The 24,318-nt window shown below is 49.8% G+C and overlaps 2 protein-coding genes across 4 annotated transcripts; one reads left to right on the forward strand and one right to left on the reverse strand.

The window, feature by feature from the left end:
* The first annotated feature begins 1,590 nt into the window (after positions 1-1,590).
* Phkg1 (phosphorylase kinase catalytic subunit gamma 1) lies at positions 1,591-11,975 on the forward strand. 2 transcript variants are annotated; one of them, XM_048329556.1, is made up of 10 exons: positions 1,591-2,082; positions 3,702-3,814; positions 4,264-4,442; positions 4,828-4,882; positions 8,997-9,062; positions 9,767-9,930; positions 10,258-10,348; positions 10,483-10,636; positions 10,824-10,949; positions 11,177-11,975. In XM_048329556.1, exons 2-10 carry the CDS (start codon positions 3,732-3,734, stop codon positions 11,423-11,425), a joined length of 1,167 nt encoding a protein of 388 aa, XP_048185513.1. In that variant the 5' UTR covers positions 1,591-2,082; positions 3,702-3,731; the 3' UTR covers positions 11,426-11,975. The 2 variants fall into 2 exon arrangements, with proteins under 2 accessions (XP_048185513.1, XP_048185521.1); XM_048329564.1 differs by lacking the exons at positions 1,591-2,082; positions 3,702-3,814; positions 4,828-4,882 and having other exon boundaries at positions 4,422-4,442.
* Sumf2 (sulfatase modifying factor 2) lies at positions 11,922-23,470 on the reverse strand. 2 transcript variants are annotated; one of them, XM_048329646.1, is made up of 9 exons: positions 23,391-23,470; positions 22,181-22,337; positions 18,913-19,027; positions 17,767-17,811; positions 17,279-17,429; positions 16,343-16,398; positions 14,138-14,222; positions 13,597-13,741; positions 11,922-12,341 (listed from the first exon to the last, which is right to left on the reverse strand). In XM_048329646.1, the coding sequence occupies exons 1-9, from the start codon at positions 23,452-23,454 to the stop codon at positions 12,257-12,259; spliced, it is 903 nt and encodes a 300-aa protein (XP_048185603.1). In that variant the 5' UTR covers positions 23,455-23,470; the 3' UTR covers positions 11,922-12,256. The 2 variants fall into 2 exon arrangements, with proteins under 2 accessions (XP_048185603.1, XP_048185611.1); XM_048329654.1 differs by lacking the exon at positions 17,279-17,429.
* Between the last annotated feature and the right edge of the window lie 848 nt (positions 23,471-24,318).

Genomic DNA, 24,318 nt, shown 5'->3' on the forward strand with positions numbered 1-24,318 from the left:
AAAAAAAAATTTTTTTTTAAGTTCAGTGAGTAAGTTTCAAAACCTTAGACTTGTGATTGGGGATGTGTCAGTGTTGTATCCAACTGGCTAAGCAAGCTCTTGGGCTCAGGCCTTCACACTTGAGCTTGCTTAGTCACAGGTGAGCTATCACTTGAACCTGAATTTAGACAGCCATCAGTCTGTGTTTCAGCCTTTTGAGTAAGAAGAGCCTCTAGTATCTGGCTTCTGTATTCTCTTAATACAGGCCACTTGCCTACAGAAGTCTCCCTTGTGTTAGGTATTATAGTTTCCTTTCAAAAGCTTCCAGCAGGCTACACCCTCTTTAATTGAATCCAACCCCTGCTCAAACATTGAAAATATAAAAGAAAACTTGGAGATAGAATGATTTTAAGTTCAGCCTGAGCTCCATGGTAAGATCCTATCTCAGAAAACCCCATGGGCTGTGTGCTGGTCACTCACACCGTGTAATCTTAGCTATTCAAGAGGCTGAGATCTGAGAATTGTGATTCAAAGCTAGCCTGGACAGGAAAGTGTGACACTGATCTCCCAATTTACTACCACAAAACCAGAAGTAGAGCTATGGCACAAAGGAGCACTATCCTTGAGCAGCAAAGCCCAGGGACAGTGCCCAGACCCTGAGTTAAAGCCCCAGGACTGGCCAAGAAAAAAACACTGGGAAGTGAAGCTGTGACTATAGTGGTAGAGCACTAGCTTTGAACAAAAAGGTCAGGGACAGTGGCCCAGCACTCACAAAGATGAGAAGTTTCCGTAAACTGACCTTTGTAACTGCACTGAAACACTTTCAGCTCCTATACAGCAGTTCAAGAAGTGTCCACAAAATGGAAGTGGTTGTCATGATGTGGCAGAATGTTTTGGTGATCTTGACAAGGCATAAAGTTTTCCCAACAGGGTGTGGGGTCCAAGAAAAGTAAAGCTGGTTGCCTGTGGCTCACACCTGTAATCCTGGTTACTCAGGAGGCTCAGATCTGAGGATTGCAGTACAAAGTGAACCAGGTCAGGAAAGGCCATGAGACATATCTCCAATTAGCCACCAGAAAACCAGAAATGGTGCTGTGGCTCAAGGGGTAGAGCACTGTCCTTGAGCTGAAAAGCTCCGACAGTGCCCAGGCCCAGGATTCAAGCCCCATGACTGACAAAAAAAAAAAGCATGTGATGCACTTGAAATGTGAAATACTCAGTGGGTGTATGTGAGCTCCTGTGGGAAGCTCCCTCTGATTAGAATGTTAGGAGATTGAAAGCTGGAGATGAGGCTCTAGTGGAAGCCCTGAGTTCAAATCTAGTACCCCAAAATAATTGGGTTGAGGGCTGGGGATATAGCCTAGTGGCAAGAGTGCCTGCCTCGGATACACGAGGCCCTAGGTTCGATTCCCCAGCACCACATATACAGAAAACGGCCAGAAGTGGCGCTGTGGCTCAAGTGGCAGAGTGCTAGCCTTGAGCGGGAAGAAGCCAGGGACAGTGCTCAGGCCCTGAGTCCAAGGCCCAGGACAGGCCAAAAAAAAAAATAATAATAATTGGGTTGAGAAAATCAGCTGGATATGGAGAAGCAATGAAGAAAGGCTTCTCCACCAGCCCTCCAGTAGTCAGACTTGTACCCAGTGAAGAGCCTGACTGCTTTCTGACTGGGACAGCCTGAGATGTACCACTTCTTCACTGAGGAATTTGTTTCCTAGAACTCTTGTTACCAGCACTAAAAGAGCAAATGACTCCTCTAGGCTTGGAGGGGAAGTGAGGTCCAGAGAGGAGACATGGATCACCTCATGTTCTCCACTAGGTCCTAGGCCACCTGAGTTCCCCTTGCTTTCCACCAGAGGTCACCCCTGTGTGACTTGGCCACTTGCTCTCTGCTGAGTCTTGGACTGTATCCTAGGTTTGCAGTTGTGATTTATTTTTGGCACATCAGCCTTCCGTCACGAAGCAGCAAACCCCAAAAGAAGAGCAGCAAGTCATCTTACTCTGGCCACAGGACGGCTTCAGCTCTCTGCTATCCCTTCTGCCCTGGGGCTCTGAGACCTTTGGGATTCTTGTCACAGCCATTTAAAGCCCTTGGAGGACTCAACAGTGAGTAGCTGGGAAGCAGATGGAGAGGGAGAGGGAGGCATGGGTAGAGAAGACAGACAAATCCGTTAGACACATTTCTCCTCCCTCTGAAGGTAGCAAAATTGTCTACAGAAAGGCAATCCCTGTATGTTTTCCCACCTAGGTTTGGGGCAGGGGGTTGTCTTACACAAAAAAAGTAGGGTTCCTCTTGTTGGGGACCCTCCCCATCGGGATCTTAGAAGGATGAGAGGTGGAGGCAGTGCACAGAGGCACAAAGTTGGCCCCTGTCAGGGTTCAGTGTGGGGGATGCATATGCACACCATCAACACCAGGAAAAGTGAGTCCAGCCAGAAGAGTCTGTCAATTTTTATGCCATAAAATAGTACTCCCAGCCCTGACAGCATCCCAGGGTGAGTCCAGATCCACTCTCCATGGAAGGTGTAGAAAGGGAGGCTCAGTGAGGAGAGGGGCAGAGATACCATCTGGGGAACCAGAAAGGGGTGGGTTTTCTGGGGAACAGATACTCTGGTTGCTGACGGGGCAGAGGAAGCTTGTGTAAGTCCTGGTGCCAGCTGTTGGCAAGGGAGATGGTTGTTATTCTAAACTTGCCTCTGGTAACCAAGCACCCAGGAAAAGGCACATCAGCCCTCCATTCCAGGAACCTGAGTTGAGGCATCCGTGCTGCTGCTGGATCAGCAAATTGGGCCCTGAGAGAGGCCAGGCCCTCTTGGGCCCTGAAGGCTGTGGATGTGAGGTGAGGGACTGCTTGTGCCTATTCTCTACAATCCTGAAATCCTTCATCTGAGGGAGTTCATTTCCCTCGTAGCAGCCTCTATGTTGCCAGCTCAGCTCCTCTGTCTCCACGCTGGCTGTGACTCCCCATACTCAACAGAACCAGACAGGGCTTGTTAGGCAAGACACGGAGCATTCTGCCCACCAGAGCCAGGGCCAGAGGGTTCCCTTCTCAACCACTGACACACATCTAGGAGGCAGCATTTACTGTGTACCTGCCCTGGGCACAGAGGGCAGAGCAGGCTAGGACATAGGTCCAAGAGAAGGGAGGCTGTTTTCAGCTGTTGCAGTTGAGACAAAGGCTTGGAAAAGGGTTATTGTTATGACAAAATCACAGAACTTCTCATCTTTCCTACAAATGTAGAAACAGGACCAGCTTAGAGTCACAGTGAGAAATATAAAGCTCACTTTAACTTAACCCTTTGCAGTTTCTGGTGTATTCCAGAAGCAAGGCTGTGCTGGCTGCCTTAACTGGGACTGGGGGGCCCCATCTCCTGTCCCAGCCCTGGGCCTGTGCTGGACCTGGCTCACCGGGGACAGTAAGGACAATAAGGTGTCCTGAGGGTCTTAAGACTAGCCAAGCTGAGAAGATGCAAGCCGGGCTGGGTGCAAAGCTCCAGGCAGCGGCGAGGGGACGAGAGTCACAGGAGGGATGGTGGTCGTCACTGGGGGCCAGAAAGGGCTAGGAAGCCAAAGTTGGCTGGCTTATTTTCCCTGTTCCCTAACATTTATTTCAAACATTCACCATGGGCCAGCCCATGCTAAGAGCTATGAAACAGTTTGAACCTCCAGGAGCACACTCCATCTCCTGGGCCAGGGACTGACAGCGTCTTTCTCTCCCCTCCCAGAGACCTTAAATCACACCAGAGGCACTGAGCATGACCCGGGACGAGGTGCTGCCTGGCTCTCATTCCACACAGGGCTTCTATGAGAACTATGAGCCCAAGGAGATCTTAGGCAGGTAGGACTGGGCTTCCCTACTGACGTCTGCATGCCGGAACCAGCCCAGCACTGGTCCCATTTTCACCTCACCCACCCCTGTTTAGATTGGTGCCAGGGCAGGGGAGGGGGTTAAGAGATCAGAGATGGGCCTCCAACCAAAGCCCCTAGGCTTGTTCAGCCTTGGGTTGAGGTGGGGCAGAGGCAAGCCAGAGGGAAGCTGTACTGGGAGTTTGAGAGGACAGAGGTGGGAGGGAGGCTATGCTGGGAGCTCACAGTTTGCTTCCTTGCACTGAAAGCATGGAACACCAGGCTTGTCAGTCCTGAGCTCTGGAAAAGCTGCCTGGAGCTCTGTGCCTTCATTACCCCACCCCGTGGTCCCCCAAAGAACAGAACACCTCTACCAGAGCCCTTCTGGGACCCTCTCTGGGAAGGGGGTTCTCCAAGGATATGTGTGCTCTGCGCCCTCAGAGGAGTTAGCAGCGTGGTCCGGCGTTGCATCCATAAGCCCACCTGTCAGGAGTACGCGGTAAAGATCATCGATGTCACAGGCGGAGGCAGCTTCAGCTCACAGGAGGTGCAGGAGCTGCGGGAAGCCACCCTGAAGGAGGTGGACATCCTACGAAAAGTCTCTGGACACCCCAACATCAGTGAGTGATGGGTACAGACCATGGCAGGGTTGTGATTCTGCTCCGATAAGATAACCCACTGGGGTGCTAATGCCTAGCACCCCTGGGGAGCCAACTGGAATCACCCCCAAGTGTCCTGCATTCTGTGATCTGCCAGCCCCAGTCCCATGGGCTGGAAGGTACCAGCTCCATCCCTGCTCAGAGAGAAGGGACCACAGACAGGGCCAGGGGGGTGGGGTGAATGGGAAGTCCCCAGGCCTACCCACACTCCTGGTTGGCTTTCTTTGGGCCCCTTCTCCTCACCCCCACCCCCAGCCTTAGAAGTTAGCTCCCTTTTCCCTATGCCCCAACTGCCTCTACCCAGGACTCCATGCTCCTTGAGGCAAGCCAGCCATTTCCATTTCAGTACAGCTGAAGGACACTTACGAGACCAACACTTTCTTCTTCTTGGTGTTTGACCTGTAAGTACCTGGCCCACAGCCAGCATGGCCTGGGCCTCTCTTGTCTCTGAACTCTGGCCTCCACTGTGAGGATGAATAGCAGGCACTTTAGGTGGACAGGCCTGTCAGGCTGCCATGTTTTGAAACCTACACATACACTTTTGAGTTGGATTATTTGTATTCTCGCTCTTTTTTGTGCTTCTAGAGACAGCATCTTGCTATGTAGCCCAGGCTGGCCAGGAACTTGTATTCCTCCTTTGGAGAAACTTAAGTATTGTTTTTCTCATCAGTATTATGGGTAAAATAATGGCACAGTGAGGGCTGGGAGGTAGCTCAGTGGCAAAGTGCTTGCCTTGCAAGTGCAACATCCTGGGTTCAATCCCCAGTACCAAAAAAAGAGGCCAAAAATAATAATAATAATGGCACAGTGGCTGGCACAAGATAAATGCTAATCATTAGTCATTGTTGACTAAGATGGTGGGTGATGGCGCTAAGTTCCTCAATATTTATTCTAAGTACTGAGGATACCACAATAAAAAGGATAAAGTCCCTGGCATATACCCAATCATATTTGTAAACAAGCATATTTGGAACAAGGGACTCATTTATTTGCTTTTGCAGTCCAGGGCCTTGTGCCCACAGATGCTTTACCATTTGTGCCATGCCCCCAGCCCTTTTGTTTGTATTTTGTTTTTGTGATTGGGGCTGCTAACTTTTGCCTGTTTAGCCTCAGCCTCCCAAGTAGCTGGGATTGCGGGCTTTTATAGACAGAGTAGTCAAGGAACGTTTTCCAGGTAGTGCCTGAGCAGAGGCCTGGTTGAAGTGAGGGAGGAACTGGAGCAAAGGCCTAGAATGTGGAACTTCCTAGCAAAAGCACTTTATGACCCTTAGCTTGTTATGATCACAGATGTGCAAGGATCCAGGGAGAGAAGTGAGTTTGAGGATGGAAGACAGTATCCATGGACAGGAACTGCTGGCATTTCTGGGCATGGAAAGGAGTTTGGAAGGCTGAGAATGGAGGGCAGTAGGGGTCTGGCACATGCTAGCACATGCTCTACCACTGAGCTGTTTACATATAAAGATCTTAGTGATTGTCTGGGGACTATTTTAAGGGGGAAACATGGAAGAAAAGAGGCCAACAGTGTCTAGGAGAAAGGCAAGTGGTATAAGTTGCATCTAGGGTTGTGTGTGTTGGCCCACACCTGTAATCACAACTACTTGGGAGGCAGAAGTAAGAGGATCATGGTCTAAGGCCAGCCAAGGCTAAAGCCTAAGACTTCATATGAGAAACAAACTGAAAACCAAAGGACTAGTGATGTGGTTCAAGTAGTAGAGTACCAGCCTGGCAAGTGCAGGGCCCTGAGTTCCATCTGCAGTACAGATGAAAGAAAGAAAAGCTGCATGTATGATGTGGTTTAAAGATGAGTATTGTCACCCTGCTTTTGCGCTGACAGGATAAGTGGGGGTGATGGTTTCTTTGTTTTTTTTTTGTTGTTGTTGTTGTTTGTTTTTTTGCTAGTCCTGAGGACTGAACGCAGTGCCTAAGCACTGTCCCTGGCTTTTTGCTCAAGGCCAGCACTCTACCACTTGAGCCACAGTGCCACTTCTGGCTTTTTTCTATATATGTGGTGCTGAGGAATTGAACCCAGGGCTTCATGTATACAAGGTGAGCACTCTTGCCACTAGGCCATATTCCCAGCCCGGGGTAATGGTCTCTTGTCACAAAGTGTCAAGTGTGAGTGAGCCCAGGTGCTCTGGGTAGAAAAAGTTCCCAGGAAAGAGATTCCTCAGCTCCTTGCTCCATGCATTCCACTGAGCTCTTACCACAGAACACAAATGTCTGCGGTGATGGTGACATGTAGGGGTGTCCTGGTTCTTTCTCACATCATAGCTAGCTTAAGAACTGGATTATTCAGGGCTAGGAATATGGCCTAGTGGTAAAGTGCTTGTCTCATATACATGAAGCCCTGGGTTCGATTCCTCAGCACCATATATATAGAAAAGCCAAAAGTGGCGCTGTGGCTCAAGTGGTAGAGTGCTAGCTTTGGGCAAAAAGAAGCCAGGAACAGTGCTCAGGCCCTGAGTTCAAGCCCCAGGACTGGCAAAAAAAAAAAAAAAAACAAGCAAACATCAACAACACAGAACTGGATTATTCAGATAGATTCTGTAGTGTTGAAACACCTCACATAGTAGCTGATAACTGACATTGGGACACATGGCAGGAGACCGCTGAGGAACCTCGCACAGACCTGGGCATTCACTGGCAAATCTTTGATACTACTGTTGCTAATTAGTTCTCCTAGTATCTTTCAAATGATGTAAAATGATAAAAAAAAAAAACCAACAACTGGGGGCTAGGAGTGTAGCTCAGTGGTAGAGCACTTGTATGTGCAAGGCCCTGAGTTTGATCCCCAGTACCAGGAGGGGGAAAAATGTAAAAACTATATTCACACATTACATTATAAAGTACTGCCTGAATCATGATTTATCTCTGTAGATCCTCCCCAGGCCTGCCAAGGCTAGGGTTTTCTTGTCTTCCTGCAATGACCCCATAGATCTTGTTTCTCTATTTGTTTTCCTCCTGGTTTACCCTGGAATCTCTGCTTTCCCTGGAGGGAGTGGGGGAGACTGGATATACCTTTCCCTATTTAACCAATGGACATGCTCCTAAGAACCCTGTAGACTTGCCCAGCTACAACCATCCCTCTCTGCACAGTCACAAGGCTCCATCCTACATAATCTCAGTGGGCAAATCAAATACTCAAATGTCTTTAACCTTTGAAGAGGTTGCTTGGGGTTGCTATTTTTACTGCTGTCCTGAGAAGCCCTCCAGAGGCTTGTGCTGCAGATACCTCATTCTAGATCCTCCCCAAGAGGTAAGAAAATGGAACTGGCCAGGCACTGAGACTCAGCCTAGGCTGTATTGGGAGACTCTATTTCAAATAAAAACAAAAGGCTGAAGATGAGGCTGTGCTTCAAGTGTTAGAGCAAGGCCACTGAATTCAAACCCTAGTATCCCAAAACAGAAATATTAGATCAGACCAAAAGATTCGACTGTAATGTGTGTGGGGGGGGTGGGGGGAAGGCAGGGTCCTGGGGATTGAACTCAGGGCCTAAAATGCTCACTTGCCTTTTTTTTTTTTTGGCCAGTCCTGGGCCTTGGACTCAGGGCCTGAGCACTGTCCCTGGCTTCTTCCCGCTCAAGGCTAGCACTCTGCTACTTGAGCCACAGCGCCACTTCTGGCCATTTTCTGTATATGTGGTGCTGGGAATCGAACCCAGGGCCTCATGTATAGGAGGCAAGCTCTCTTGCCACTAGGCCATATCCCCAGCCCCCTCACTTGCCTTTTTTGCTCGTGGCTGGCATTCTTTCCACTTGAACCATGCCTTCAGTTCTGGCCTTCAGTTTTGTTGGTTAACTGGAGGTGGAGGTAAGAATCTCTGGGTTTGTCTGCCCAGGCTGGCTTTGAATTGTGATTCTCAGATCTTAGCCTCCTGAATAGTTAGAATTACAGGCGTGAGCCACTGGTTCCTGGTTCAACTGCAATTTTTTTTTTTTTTTTTTTGGCCAGTCCTGGGCTTGGACTCAGGGCCTGAGCACTGTCCCTGGCTTCTTTTTTGCCCAAGGCTAGCACTCTGCCACTTGAGCCACAGCGACACTTCTGGCCATTTTCTGTATATGTGGTGCTGGGGAATTGAACCCAGGGCCTCATGTATAGGAGGCAAGCACTCTTGCCACTAGGCCATATCCCCAGCTCAACTGCAATTTTTTGCTTTGCTTGTATGCTATTTCTTTGTTTCCTGGTGGAAAAAAACCCAAAAACAAAAAAAAAACACAGATAGCTGAATCCTTCTGATTTGAGTCTGAGGCCCTGGTCCCGAGGCTCTGGGGCGCTTCCTCCCAGCTGCATGGTGTCAGAGCCCGCCATGCGTGTGCACATCCCACCTCTGCAGTCTACTCTGCTCTTCTTGCAGGACTTCCCAGACCAAGTTTGCCTATGTGCTTCCTCTCCCTGTCTTGAGCTTTTCATAGGGAGCTGCCTCTCTGAGATGAGGGTAGGAGACAGCTCTGTGGGAGCAGTGGAAGGAAGAGGAGTCTTGAGTTAATTTACCTACCATCCCTTTGTTCCCACAGGATGAAGAAAGGGGAGCTTTTTGACTACCTCACTGAGAAAGTCACCTTGAGTGAGCGGGAAACCAGGTGAGGGGCTGCATTCCCTCTCTAAGTCCTAAGGCCACAGGTATGGAGGCCAGAAGAGGCCTGGCGGGAATTGTCTCAGCAGCCTCCCTCCTTCCCTGGCTCAGTCCAGACAGTTCCATCTTGTCCTGCCTCCCTTGCTTTGCAGTGTGGCTGGTATGGGAGCTTTAGTCTTCATGACATTGCAGAGTAAAAGTGCGAGGTGTGGTGACATATTCTCTCTCTTATCTTGCTCAATGATGCCAACTAAGAAACTGAGGCTGGACATGGTAGTGCACACCTGCAAATTCTGCACCTGAGAGACAGAGGCAGGCAGGTCTCTAGTTCAAGATCAGCCTTGGCTTCATAGTGAGTTCAGGTCAGGCTAGGCTATGTATACATAGAGAAACCCTGATTAAAAAGACAAAAAGCCAGGTGCTGGTGGCTCATACCTGTAATATTAGCTACTCAGGAAGCTGAGATCTGAGGATTGCGGTCTGAAGCCAGCCCAGGCAGGAAAGCCCATGAGACTCTTATCGTCAATAAACTACTCAGAAAAAGCCAGAAGTGGTGCTGTGGCTCAAGTGGTAGAGTGCTAGCCTTGAGCACAAAAAAGACTCAAGGACAGTGCCTAGGCCCTGAGTTCAAGCCCCAGGACAGTTAAAAAAAATGACAAAAAGAAAAATTTCAGCCAACAATGAAGAATAACATACCTCTGTCCACCTTAGAAAAATCATGAGAGCCCTGCTGGAGGTGATCTGTACCTTACACAAACTTAACATCGTGCACCGGGATCTCAAGCCTGAGAACATCCTTCTGGATGATGACATGAACATCAAGCTCACAGATTTCGGCTTTTCCTGCCAGTTGGCACCAGGAGAGAAGCTACGAGGTCTGGCACTGTAGCCAAGGGCCCATGTCAGGTGCTAAGACTTCCATTCAGGTCTCCTGAGAGCAGTGATTGGATTTTGTCCCAACATACCCACCCCACGCACCCCAGATAAAAATCATAGCATTTCATGGGCTAGACATTCTCGTCCCTGGACTGAACTTAGCCAGGTTTACCCTGCTCAGATTCCAGGCCAAGATAGCTACAATGGACCAGGGAAGCAATGAGTGGGCCCCGTGAGCCACGGTCAGTGTTAGTCCAGTTAGTACCACTGCTGATCCTCCTCCAAGATGCTTCTGTGTGAAGACATCCTATGGTAACTTTCCCCAGAGGTCTGCGGAACCCCCAGTTACCTGGCCCCTGAAATCATCGAGTGCTCCATGAATGATGACCACCCGGGCTATGGGAAGGAGGTGGACTTGTAAGTATCTCGGCAGGAGCGATGGCCCCAGGGTGGTGGTGATGGGCTGGGCAAGTGAGGAGCTGCTGCCTGTCCCTCTTGCCCTCCTCCCCTGCCCAGCAAGGCTGGGGGACAACCAGCTCCCCAAACTCCAGGTGGAGCACAGGTGTCATCATGTACACCCTGCTGGCTGGCTCCCCACCCTTTTGGCACCGAAAGCAGATGCTGATGCTGAGGCTGATCATGAGTGGCAACTACCAGTTTGGCTCACCAGAATGGGATGACTACTCGGACACGGTGAAGGACCTGGTGAGAGGCTAGGCCTGCTGGCTCCTCCGGGCTCAGGCAGAAGAAAATCACATGGGAACCCCCGCCATGGGACAGAGAAGGGCTCCCTGCCCTGGTGGAGGACTCCTTATCTTGGGGAAGGAGGACTCCCTGCCTTGGTGGAGGGCTCCCTGCCATGACACCCTCAGGTCCCTCTCTGTTCTCGCAGGTTTCTCGCTTCTTGGTGGTGCAACCCCAGAACCGCTGCACAGCAGAAGAGGCCCTTGCGCACCCCTTCTTCCAGCAGTATGTGGTGGAGGAAGTGCGCCATTTCAGCCCCAGAGGCAAATTCAAGGTACTGGAGGCCTCTCCACCTAGGTCAAGTTCAAGGTGTCCGTGGCCCCAGCAGCTACTTGCAGTTGGCTCCTGAAGTCCAGGCATCCAGGAATCAGTCTCGGGGGTCCTTCCGTCCCGGGGTTTTCCTGGGCACCTGTGCCTCCTCTCTTTCCCTGAAGTATTTCACCTTTGCTTCCTAGCAGTGGGACTCTGTTTGTCTCACAGGTGATCTGTCTGTTCCCGCAGGTGATCTGTCTGACCGTGCTGGCCTCTGTGAGGATCTACTATCAGTACCGCCGTGTGAAGCCGGTGACCAGGGAGATGGTCATCCGAGACCCCTATGCCCTGCGACCACTGCGCCGCCTCATTGATGCCTACGCCTTCCGCATCTATGGCCACTGGGTGAAGAAAGGGCAGCAGCAGAACCGGGCCGCCCTCTTCGAGAACACGCCAAAGGCGGTGCTGCTGTCCCTGGCAGAGGAGGAGGACTACTGAGGGAAGGGGAAATAGGCCAGCCACCTGTGGGCCAGGCTGCAACAGCTCCAGGGTTCCGCAGGAGGCACCAAGGGAGAAGTAGAGCTAGGGTGGGGCAGGGAGACAGAGGTCTAGAACCGCAGCTCCAGCTCCCCTTGCCTGGCTGGGCCTCTAGGGCTCACTCTGGGGGCCCCTCCTTTGGGGCTCCAGGTTGAGGGTCATTTAAGCACACCTCTGTAGAGCAGGCTGTTCCCTGAGGTGCTTTTGGAGACACCAGCCCTGCATAATGAACAAAGAGGAGCCAGACATTTGTCTCTGCAGTGTTGTTACTGGGTGACTCCTACAGCTTTCTCGAGCATTACAGACACTGGGCTTAAAGGGCCCAGACCACTACACGCTGAGAGCGAGGACAAAGGCACAGCACAGTGTGAATGTGGAAAGGAAAGAAGTATTTTCCTCCCACAGAAACTTGCTGGGAGAAGAGACGACAGCTTGGAGGACACAGTTGGCTTCAGAATCAGACGAGAAAAGGGGAGGGGACAGATTTATTTAACAAATGGCCTTTCAAAGCTCTCTGTTTCAGTTTGTCAGCATTTGGTCCCTAGGTGACCAACACTCAGCCCAGTCAACATGCTGGGGTGCTGGGCCTTTGTCCACAGACTGCACCCACCCTCCTCTGAGATGCCTGCCACAGAGTGTGGGGAAGGGGGGAGGGAGAGAAGGGGGGACACAGGCCACACTCCTGACCCAGAGGCTGACCTAAGGGCACAGTTTGGCTGCATCTGGAACATGGCTAGGCTGGGCCATGCCCCGAGTAATAGGTGTGGGGAAGTGGTCAGGCTGGCTGGCTGCTCACAGCTCCCAGGGTGGGCGGCTCACACTGGAAGCACAGCGAAAGCCAAGGTTGTCTGAGGCTGAATCTGGAGTGTTGCCCATTCTGCCACCAGAGAAAGGGAGAGAAAAAAGGAAAGTTATCCAGCTTTCCCTCTGCCCCACTCCCAGGGCCTGTGGAGAACTAAGGAGAATGGTGAGGCAGAAGGCGGTGCACATAAGGGCCACTCCTGGGGACAGGCAGTGGCCTTGGGACAGAGTGGGGAGGCCGCCCTACACGATTGCACTGGGGGAGGCTTTAGTTGTTACTGGGAACTTCCATCACATGTAGAGTGGCTCAGAACAGCAGGGTACCCGGCAGTGCTCCACACTTTCCAAATGACTCTCTTGGCTGTTTCTTCCTTTGCTATTTCCCAGCTGCCCTGGAAGGCAGGGCTTCGCCATTTTGCCACAGAAGCAGATACCAGAAATACCAAGACACCTTGCCCAAGGCCAACACAGCTTCCGTGGGGGAAGAGATCTGGGGACCCAGGTCCTGTTTCTTCAGCTCTAGCCATCCCACAGAAACCTCTGCTCCCAGGTCACCTGGGCAACCAGGCCACTTCCCCAGAGACCAGACCACCTCCCGAGTTCTCTGGGAATCCAAGGGGGTGGAGGTGCAGAACACACCATGCAGGACAAGTCCTGGAAGGGGCTCGGGACACAGGAATCCCACCTCTCAGGGGCCAGGACTGACAGCCTGTGTAAGCTGAGCAGGGCCCGCCTTACTGAGCCTTTTTATTCTTGACTCTAGGACAAAGTAGTCAAAAATGATTTTTTTGGTGAGCCACTGGTTTGAAGAGCTGGACCACTGGCTGTCCAGGACCACTGGCAGTGACCTATTGGCACGGTCATTCCCTTACCCCACCCCAAGTTGAGTGAGGAGGTAAGAGAGGAAGCCCACACAGCCACATAGTGTCCACACACCGTCTCCACAAGCAGAGGGCAAGAAAAGCTCCAAGTCAACATTGCCTCCTTGCTGCCATGGTGAGCACAGCCTGCACAACTTCTGGTGGAAGCAGGTTGCAGCAGGGAGGTGGGGGAAAGCAGGAAGGCAGGACAATCAAAGAAGGGTACAGAAGGAAGTGGGAGAAGGAGCACAGGTAGGAGTACAGTGTGGAGGCAGAGTACAAAGTGGAAGGAAGGTGAGGTCAGGCAAGAGGCAAGTTAAGACAAGCAGGTGGGGAGTGTGTGCAGCAGGGAGCCCGGAGGCAGAAGCAAGCACTCACACCCACCCTGGCACCTCGTGAGTTCCAGGGGCCCGCGATACAGACTGTCAGCCCAGCTACTGTATTCTGAGGTCCCTTGAGAAGCACCCTCACCTGGTAGTGACCCGGGCCCGGTGATTGGCAGAGCCATCCGCTGTGTCAATCCAGGATGCGCCCCTGAGGACACGCATGTCCTGGCCAGCAGCCTTGTACGTTGAAGCGGTCCACTCCCATACATTGCCCACGAGGTCATAGAGCCCTACGCAGGGGACAGCGGGTCAGGCCCAGGCTGCAGGCAGACCCCACCCCTAACAAAGGCCCCCGGAGAACATGGGTGGTGTGGAAGGGCAGCACTTCCTCTGCTTCCTGTTAGGCAGAACAGGAAGGGATGGGAACTCCTTTTGTGTGTGTGTGTGTGGGGGGGGGTCATGAGGTTTGACACTCAGGGCCAGGGCATTGTCCCTGAGCTCCTTTGGCTCAAGGCTAGCACTCTACCACTTTGAGCCACAGCTCCACTTCTGGTTTCCTGGAAGAAGAGTCTTAGGGACTTTACTGCCTGAGCTGGCTTTGAGCTGTGATACTCAGATCTCAGCCTCCTGAGTAGCTGGGATTACAGGTGTGAGCCACTGTTGCCCAGATGGATGGGAATTCTTACCATAGTCATTCTGTGGGGGGAACGCGTCCACTGGAGACAGCCCATGGAAGCCATCCTCCACCTTGTCACCCTTGGGGAACGTTCCCTGATGGGAGGAATTAAAGCAAAAGGGTTGATCAGCTGCTCCAAGGAGGGTTGCTGCCTTCCCACCAGGCTATGGGAAGGGGAAGGACATGGGGCAGGGACTTGAGGTTCCTGAGCCCCTAAATCAACTGCCCCACAACCTCCACCCTGACCTCTGGGCTGGGTACGATGTTGTCTGTTCCCTCTGTGTCCTCAGTGGTCCACATCAAGCCTGCTGCGGCTCCTTCACTCTGAGCACCTTCTTCATCTAGGCCTTGAGCCTCATGCCATGGCAGAGAGAGGGCTCTCCTTCAGCTCTGCTGGGCAATGGCCCAAGCCTGCTGCTGCTTTTGGGAACGAGCAATGCCCAAACTGTGCTCTCTTAACCTGTCTTCCTACCATCACAGAATCCCTGACTCTACCTTCCCCATCTGATCCTGTTTTGTGTTTTGGTGGTACTGGGCTTCGTTTGCTATGTGCTCTACCACCCTATCTCGTGTGTGTGTGTGTGTGTGTGTGTGTGTGTGTGTGTGTGTGTGTCCTGGGGCTTGAACTCAGCCTGGGTGCTGTCTTTGCACTTTTTTGCTCAAGGCCTAGCTGTCCTAGGACTTGCTCCTCCTGCCTTTAGCTCTTGAGAGCTGGGGTTACAAGTACGTGCCATTACTGGCTTACCAGCAAAATTCATGAACACATAACCTGTACTTTTTGGTGCTGTCTGTTCAAGGTACTTTTCTTCTCATTAAAACTGGTGCTCAGCTGAGAATACAGTTTAGTGGTAAAGTGCTTTCCTAGCATGCATGAAGTCCTGGGTTTGATTACTCAGTACCACACAAACAGAAAAAGTGCTGTGGCTCAAGTGATAGAGTGCTAGCCTTGAGCACAGAGAGGCTCAGAGACAGAGCCCAGGCCCAGGCAAACTCAAACCTCAGGGCTGGGGATGTGGCCTAGTGGAAAGAGTGCTTGCCTCTTATACATGAAGCCCTGGGTTCGATTCCCCAGCACCACATATACAGAAAACGGCCAGAAGTGGCGCTGTGGCCCAAGTGGCAGAGTGCTAGCCTTGAGCAAAAAGGGACAGTGCTCAGGCCCTGAGTCCAAGCTCCAGGACTGGCCAAACAAAACAAAAAACAAAACTCAAACCTCAGGATGAGCAAAAAATAAAAAACCTGAGGCTCCACTATACTACTGTGGAAGCTCTTCTACAGGAAGGAAGATACAATGGAGTTGTGATCTACTCAACCCTGTGTAATGTGTATGGTGGATGTGAGGGTCTCTGTTCAGCAGCTGGGCAGATGGCCACATGGTCTTGGATTTCAATCTCCAAAACTGACCTGAAGTGCTCAGCCTCAGGCATTCTGTTATAACAGCAGACAAACTAATATACTCTTTGGTGTGTATAAAGAAATGAACCCAGAGTCTTTGCACAAGCAAAGAACGTGTCTACCACTAAGCTGAAGCCCTTCTGTATCAACTTTTGTCTGAGCATATATATGACCCACAGGTGCCTTCATCTATGTTGATCCTAAGCAGATCCAATTCTGTCCTCCTCCTGACCATCTATTCTGGATTAGAGTAGCACTACTGTCTCATAGACCAAGCTTAGGTTCATGCTTGCAAGTAACTCTGTTCTGCCTTGCCATATCTGATTAATTACGAAATCCCACACATCTTTTCAGACACGCCTCTCTTGATCCATTTTCACATAAGACTTGACAGCCAACCCCTTACTCCTGAAAGTTCACTCTTCCTCACCACTGCTGTTCTACCTCCTTTGGTCTAGGACAAGTTAGCAGCAATTCGCATTTGCTGTGGAGGCCAGGGGCTCAGTACTTGTCTAGTAGGCACGAGGCCTGCATGCTAGGTCCTTCATAACCTGCCTCCACCAACCCCTCACTTCCCTGTACCCCAGCCCCACTTGAACACACAGAGGACTTCCTGGTATACCAGCTGTTCCAGAGTGACCTCCCTTCCATTTTCAAGCAGCTCAGATGCTACCTTCTCCAGCAAGGCAGCCCCCCACCCCCAGGCCCTGCCTTCTTGAGTCCTTCCAGCTCCTCAGTCCAAGTTTTCAGGAGAACGCAGAGCCCTCTGGCTTCCAGTGAGCTAGTCCATGCTTGGTGAGACGCCCAGAGCAGGTCTTACCTGCCACAAGTTGGTGCGGTTTGGCTGGAACCTGTTCCCCCATGGGTATACCTGACCTGATGAGAGTCACGAGACAGAAGAGAGAGGCAAAGAGTTAAGGCAGCCCTCCAAAAGAAAAACAGAGTGAGCCGGGGGCTGCTGGCTCACGCCTGTAATCCTAGCTACTCAGGAGGCTGAGAGCTGAAGACTTCGGTTCAAAGCCAGCCTGTGCAGGAATGTCTGTGTGACTTTTCTCTAATTTACCACCAAAAGCCAGAAGTGCAGTTGTGGCTCCAGTGGTATAGTGCTAGCTCTGGGAGAGGGGAAAAAAAAAAAAGAGCCCAGGGACAACACCCAGGTCCTGAGTTCAAGTCCCAGGACTGCACAAAAACAAAAAAACTGACTACTGATCTACCTGGGGTCTCCTCAGTAAGTAGGTGTTCAATGTCGGAAACTGCCTCCGCACTGATGACTTTCGGTAGTTAGGGTTGCAGAGTGCCAATTTTCAAAGCAAACTGATTCTTTATAGTAATCCTGTGCCCCTATGGGGAAAAAGGTGTAATTTTGATAATGTGATTTCTTTCTAATTACATTGAAATGTAATTTCAATAAACTAATTACCATTGATTCTCCAATAATAAAAATGTCTGTTTTTCATTCCATTTTTCCAGTTATTCATTTAAGTCCAGGATGGCCTAGAATTCATTATGTAGCTCAAGTCAGCCTTGAACTCTGGATCTTCCTGTCTCAGCCTCCCACGTGCTGGGATTACAGGTGTGTACCACCACATTGGCTTCAGGTATTGACTTTTGTGGATTTTACCGATGTATTGGTTTGAACTGGCCAGAAATGAAACAACCGCTCCTCTGCTATAGAGAACAACCTGGCTGCTTCCCATCTTTTGAGGACCCCATGCACTGCAGGGTGGGAGAAGAGGAAAAGGGGAGCCATGTGTACCCTTCAAGCCCCCTCGGGCAGCGAACTCCCACTCCTCTTCAGTGGGCAGCCTCTTCCCCCGCCACGCACAGTAGGCGTGAGCATCGTTCCAGCTCACGTGCACCACCGGCAGCTCCTGCCTCTCTCGGATGCCAGAGCCGGGACCTGCAGGCTGACAGCCAGGAGGGAGTGAGATTGGTTCTCTCTGGGATCTCATGGAAGTCTAAGAAGACTAAGGTAAGCGCCTGAGCTCCGCTTTTACCACTAGAGGCAGCAAGGAAGTTAGTTAGTGAGTGAACAACATCGGGGTTAGAAAAAAAAGACCATACAAGGGAAAATGGGATGGGCGACAGGGAAAAGAACTAGGACAGAGGACAGAGGAAACAGTCCCCCCTTCTCTAACCACCCCCCCCCCCGCCCTGTCGTCACTTCAAACTGGGTGTCCAGGAGGGGGGACCACCCACAGAGTCAACAGGGGTGGAAAGAAAGCAGAGAAAAATAGCACTTACCTGCCTCCAAAAAGCTTTTTCCACTGGAAGCCACCAGAGAAGAGACTGTAGGTAAGAAGCAGGATGGATGAGCACAGGGCACAGGACCTGCCGTCTAGCAAGAGCCCTTTCCTCTTTCAGCCACACAAGCAGCCAAAATGAGACTGTGGCTGTAAACCTTTTGTGACAGCTTACTACCCTTATGGAGGAAGGCGGGGTTGAGATGTTGATTTTGCTCTTGTCTTTTTCCCCCTTTTTTGTTTTTGTCTTACTTGCTTTTTCTGTGACAGGATCTTGCTATGGTTGGCTGGCCTCAAACTACTGATCCTCCTTTTTCAGCCTCCCAAATGCTGAGATTACAGGTGTGGCCACCACACCTGGCTTTGAGAAATTCTCTTGAGTAGGAACTTGTGGCTTATGCCTATAATCCTAGCTACTAGTCAGGAGGCTGAGCTCTGAGGATAAAGTTTGAAGCCAGCCCAGGCAGGAAAGCCTATGAGACTCCTATCTTCAATAAACTACTCAGAAAAAGCCATAAGTGATGCTGTGGCTCAAGTGGTAGAGTGCTAGCTAGCCTTGAGCACAAAGAGACTCAGGGACACGCTCAGGTGTACAGTTCAAGCCCCAGGACCAGCAAAAATAAAAAAGTTCTCTTCAAGACTGAGGGAGTATGGGCTGGGATTATGGCCTAGTGGCCAGAATGCTTGCCTCGTATACATGAAGCCCTAGGTTCGAGTCCTCAGCACCACATATATAGAAAAGGCCAGAAGTGGCTCTGTGGCTCAAGTGGCAGAATGCTAGCCTTGAGCAAAAAGAAGCCAGGGACAGTGCTCAGGCCCTGAGTCCAAGGCCCAGGACTGGCAAACAAACAAACAAACAAACAAAAAGATTGAGGGATTTAAGTAAATAACCTTATTTTAGTATACTTCAAAAAAAAAAAAAGATTGAGGGAGTATCTAAACTCTGTGTCTACCTGGGTTTTTATGGGTCTCTCTACACAATGACCAGCTCAGCGGTCTCTGTGCATGGTACATACAATATTCACCTGACTTTAGGGAGGCCTGCTCCCACTCCCTGTCTGTGCCCTGATTCAGGTAACCCCACAACCACAGGAGTGTCTGGCTGGGCTCCACTCCCAGACCCTCAGCTGCACAACCAGGCTCTCACCTGCATTTGCTGGGTTGCTTTGTTTCTCAGTTCACTGGAGACAAAGTCCTCAAAGACAAAGCTCCACCCAAATGCCTCAGCCTCAGTCCGGTATTTCTTCTCCTTGACAAACTCCCTAAGAAGAGATATCTCTTTCACTTGGTTCAGCTGCCCAGACTCCAGGCTATGTCCCCCTTTCCTCCGCCAGAAGGGTAGAGGGTCTTTCCTGGGAAGTTCTGTCCAGTGTGTCTGGAACTCCAAGGAGCTAGCCAGGAAGCATGGCTTTATACTTGACACTTTCTTTTGAATTTAGATATAAGTAATCCATACAGTAAATTTCACTCTCTTAAAACATCTTATTTGAAGCCCTAGGTTCGATTCCCCAGCACCACATATACAGAAAATGGCCAGAAGTGGCGCTGTGGCTCAAGTGGCAGAATGCTAGCCTTGAGCAAGAAGAAGCCAGGGACAGTGCTCAGGCCCTGAGTCCAAGCCCCAGGACTGGCAAAAACAAACAAACAAACAAACAAAAAAAACATCTTATTTGTAGATGTAATATTTCATGTTGGGACATCTTTACTTAAATTGTGAAACTAAGTGTTTCTCTTTCTCTCTGCAATACTGGGGCTTGAGTTCAGCCTCACGCACGCTAGGCAGTTCCTCTATCACATGAACCATATCCCCAGCCCTTTCTGCTAATATTTTTCAGATGGGGTCCTTCAGTTTTGCCTGGATTAGCCTCAGAATGAGATCCTCCTACCCACACCTCCTTTATAGCTGGGATTGCGTATGAGCCACCACCATGCCAGCTTGTTCTTTCAGATGGGATCTTGCTAACTTTTGCCTGGGATGGCTTCAACCTATGATCTTCATGATCTCCACTTCCTGAGTGGCTGGGATTACAAATGAGAGCCACTGTGCCCCGCTTAACGCTGATGTGTAAGTGGGCAATTGGTAGCTGATCATTAAACTCCTCAAAATTACATATGAATTTTTGTAACAATTGAGATAAATAATTCTGTTTTGTGTTTTTTTTTTTTTTTTGCCAGTCCTGGGGCTTGAACTCAGGGCCTGAGTGAGCACTGTCCCTGGCTTCTTTTTCTATGTATGTGGAGCTGAGGAATCGAACCCAGGGCTTCATGTATGCGAGGCAAGCACTCTACCACTAGGCCATATTCCTAGACCTAATTATGTCTTTTTTTTTTTTTTGCCAGTCCTGGGGCTTGGACTCAGGGCCTGAGCACTGTCCCTGGTTTCTTCCCGCTCAAGGCTAGCACTCTGCCACATGGGCCACAGCGCCACTTCTGGCCGTTTTCTGTATATGTGGTGCTGGGGAATCGAACCCAGGGCTTCATGTATAAGAGGCAAGCACTCTTGCCCTAAGGCCATATCCCCAGCCCCTAATTATGTCTTTTAAATCAGCAAGATTTAACATTCGGGTGCTGGTGGCTCAATCTGTAATACTAGCTACTCAGGAGGCTGAGATCTGAGGATCAGGGCTCAAAGTCAGCCTGGGCACCAAAGTCTGTGAGAGTCTTATCTCCTATTAACCACCAGAAAACCAGAAGTGGGGGCTGGGGATATGGCCTAGTGGCAAGAGCGCTTGCCTCGTATACATGAAGTCCTCAGTTCGATTCCCCAGCACCACATATACAGAAAATGGCCATAAGTGGCGCTGTGGCTCAAGTGGCAGAGTGCGAGCCTTGAGGCTAGCCTTGAGCAAAAAGAAGCCAGGGACAGTGCTCAGGCCCTGAGTCCAAGGCCCAGGACTGGCAAAAAAAAAACCCAAAACAAAACAAAAACAAAACAGGGATGGGGATATAGCCTAGCGGCAAGAGTGCCTGCCTCGGATACACGAGGCCCTAGGTTCGATTCCCCAGCACCACATATACAGAAAACGGCCAGAAGCGGCGCTGTGGCTCAAGTGGCAGAGTGCTAGCCTTGAGCGGGAAGAAGCCAGGGACAGTGCTCAGGCCCTGAGTCCAAGGCCCAGGACTGGCAAAAAAACAAAACAAAACAAAAAAAAAAAAAAAAAAAAAGAGTCTCACAGAAAAAAAAAAAAAAGAAAAGAAAAAAGAAAGAAAACCAGAAGTGGTGCTGTGGCTCAAAGTGGTAGAGTACTAGCCTTGAGCAAAAAGAGCTCAGGGACAGTGCCCAGGCCCTGAGTTCAAGCCCCCTCCCCCCACACAAATTTTTTTTTTTTAAGATTTAATGTATTTCCTTATATATTTAAATAATTTTTTGTGTTCCAGTCCTGAGGATTAAACTCAGGGTCTGGGTGCTTTGTATGAGCTTTTTATGCTTAAGGCTAGCACTCTATCACTTGAACCACAGCTCTACTTCTTGTGCCTTTTGTTGTTTAATTGGAGAAAAGGACAAGGACTTTCCTGTTTGCACTGGTTTCGAATCACAATCCTCAGATCTTAGCCTTCTGAACAGCTAGGATTACAGGCATGAGCCACCAGTACCTGGCTTATTTAAATATTTTTTATATTCAATATTTAATATCATATTGCACAATATACAATCATAATATTAGTATTGTTTAATTAAACACTCTCAGCATGGTGGTAATTTTTTTTTCAGCTGTGGGGCTTGAACTCAGCCTGGGTGCTGTCCCTGAGCTCTTCTGCTCAGGGCTGGTACTCTACCACTTTGAGTCACAGCTCCACCTCCACTTCCAGTTTTCTCATAGACTTTCCTACCCAGGCTGCAATCCTCAGATTTCAGCCTCCTGAGTAGCTAGGATTATAGGTGGGAGCCACCAGCAACTGACTTAATTTTTTTTCCCAGAAATGCAAACCCAATACATAAAATGTTCCTTCCTTTTCTTAAAGGGAAACACATTCACACTTGGCAGAGCAGATGTTTTCATTTTGAAAGAAACAAGCAAGAGGTCATCAAAATCCACCTGGAGAAGTATTGTTTTTCTTCACTACTATGTTTTGAACTCAGGGCCGTCACTTGCTAGGCTGGCATTGTAACACAGAGCTGTGGCTCTTGCCCTGCTTTTCCACTGGCTACTTTTGAGACAGTCTTGCTCCTTGAAAGTTCCTGAGACATGAACTACCTATTTTAGACTTCCCATTGTTCTGGAGGTCACAGAAGCATGCCACTCCATGGAGACAGAGTCTGGTGGACTTCGCTGCTGAGACTGGTCTGGAACCATGTGGCTTGATGGCTGGCAGTGAGCCAGGTGAGTTCTTTCTAGATATTAGGGAGGAAGACCAGAAAGAGCTTCTATGCCCCAGTAACCCCCCCACCCCCCCCCAAAAAAACCCTGCTGTACCTGAAATCTTTATTGGTGACAGGAAATACATCAATAGCAAAGGGTTTCACTGTTACTTCCCGGGCAGGTCCCTCGCCATCTCTGCCATCTGGAGCATCTGTTCCCATCAAGAATCTCCCACCAGGCAGCTGGACCATGCTAGTGGTCTGTGCATATCCTGCAGGAGAGTTACAAATAACTCATGCACATGGATATACACATAGGTATATACTCAATATATACATGGGTACATTATATATAGATACACAGGACAGTATTAATGTGTATTGTAGGTAATACTCAGGATATAGTCACAAAACACACAGCCTAAAATTTTAACTTTATTTTCTTATTCTGCCACTTAATTTGCTGGGAAATTGTAGACATATTAATCTGTCATCCAATTTCTTTGACTATAAAATGTAGATAGCATCTATTTTATGAGCTGCTGTATGAATTAAAATTATGTCTGAAATGGGCATATGGAAGGTTTTCATCTTTGTCCTTCCACTCAACCCTTTGCCCCAGCTAGGTAAATTCAGTAACTATAACCTCAAACACATTAGCACTTACTACTCATACTTCTGTTCATGCTGTTTTTCTGATTGTTCTGTACCTGTTGAACACTTACCAGGGTGTGTGTCTCACTGTTTTTCCCAGGATGGCTTATGACACCTAGGCTCAAGTGATCTTCTGTCTTGGCTTCCCAAGATTAAAGTGTATACCAGTGTATACACTGGGATTAAAGTGTATACCACTGTACCCAGCTTCAATTCTTAGTAATTGTTACCATAATATATGCTCTAGGAGCCAAGTTCCATGTTTATTTTCAGTGTGGCCCTAGTACTAGCATTATTGTACAATTATTAACAGCAAGTAACTAATCAGATCCTTTTATTAAGTTGCTGTTTGAATGATTCAGAAAATACAGTGCTCAGAAAGTCCCAGTACAGGCAAACAAAACAAAATACAACATGCATAAAGTAAAATGGTCCAATGCCTGTACGCACTTCTGGCTCCAGAATAGGGCGAGCGGGGCCGGTCAGGGAAGCTGGTCACCAATCGCCCTCCCCTCCGAGCCGGCTCCCAGGAGCGCCGGCAGGGGTCGAGGCCCAACCCGGCAGGCTAGTTCCCACAGAGGCACATCGGACTCACACTCTAGGAGTCACCTCCTGTCCGGGTGGAGGCTCATGGTCCCGCCCCTCCCGCCAGAGGAGCCGGGGACACTGACCTAGCTGGAGCCACCGGCCGCCTAGGAGAGGGAACACAACCGCGAGAAGCGAAGAGAAGTCCATGACTGCCAGACCTTCCGGCCCGCGCACGCTATCGCGCATGCGCCCCAGGACGCAGCCGGAAGACCCAGCCCACAGGGCTACTGCGCCTGCGCACAGCAGGACAGGAGCCCGAAAACCTACACACGGGGAATCGAGGTCCTGGCGGCCATCAGGTGGCTGTGAGCCCAGCATAAAAGGTCCCGACATTTCAGAAGCTGCTAGCTGGGAGGCGGATTTCATCCCAGTCCATATTCACGTTGCTTTGGTGCACTCATCACACAGGAAGACCACCGAAAGGAGTTTTTCAATTTAGCATTTATTGCACTCACTGCAGGACACCGCTAAGCCACCAAACTACAAAGCTGAAAGCACACTGCCTAGAACAGTAACTTACTCCAAGGAATCACTTAAGATTCGGGGATGGATATTTTTCAAGTGTCATTCAAGTTTGATAACAGCCTATTTCTTCGTATTACCGAGCCCATGGCTATTTTCTGCCATTTTTCCATCTGTGTTTTGTCCTGCTACATGTATTGCTGCATTGTCTCTAGCTCAGTTGTCTTGTCTGTCATAGGGCTTGAACTTGGGACCTCGGTACTCAAGGCTGGTGTTCTACCACTAAGCCACAGCGTCATTTTCAGTTTTCTGGTGGTTTATTGGAGTCTCAGGGACTTTCTTGCCTGGGCTGGCTTTGAATTGTGACCCTCAGATCTCAGCCTTCTAAGCAGGCTAGGATTATGGGTGTCAGCCACCAGCACTGGGCCTACATCCAATAATTTATAAAAACCATCAAGCTTACAGATGTTCTCCTTAATATTGCTGACAAATTTAGTACTTAAATGTTTAATGGGAAACTGTTGGTTAGAATACAGCCACAATTAAACC

The sequence above is a fragment of the Perognathus longimembris genome, chromosome 1 (genome assembly GCF_023159225.1).
Source record: "Perognathus longimembris pacificus isolate PPM17 chromosome 1, ASM2315922v1, whole genome shotgun sequence".
Lineage (NCBI taxonomy): Eukaryota > Metazoa > Chordata > Mammalia > Rodentia > Heteromyidae > Perognathus > Perognathus longimembris.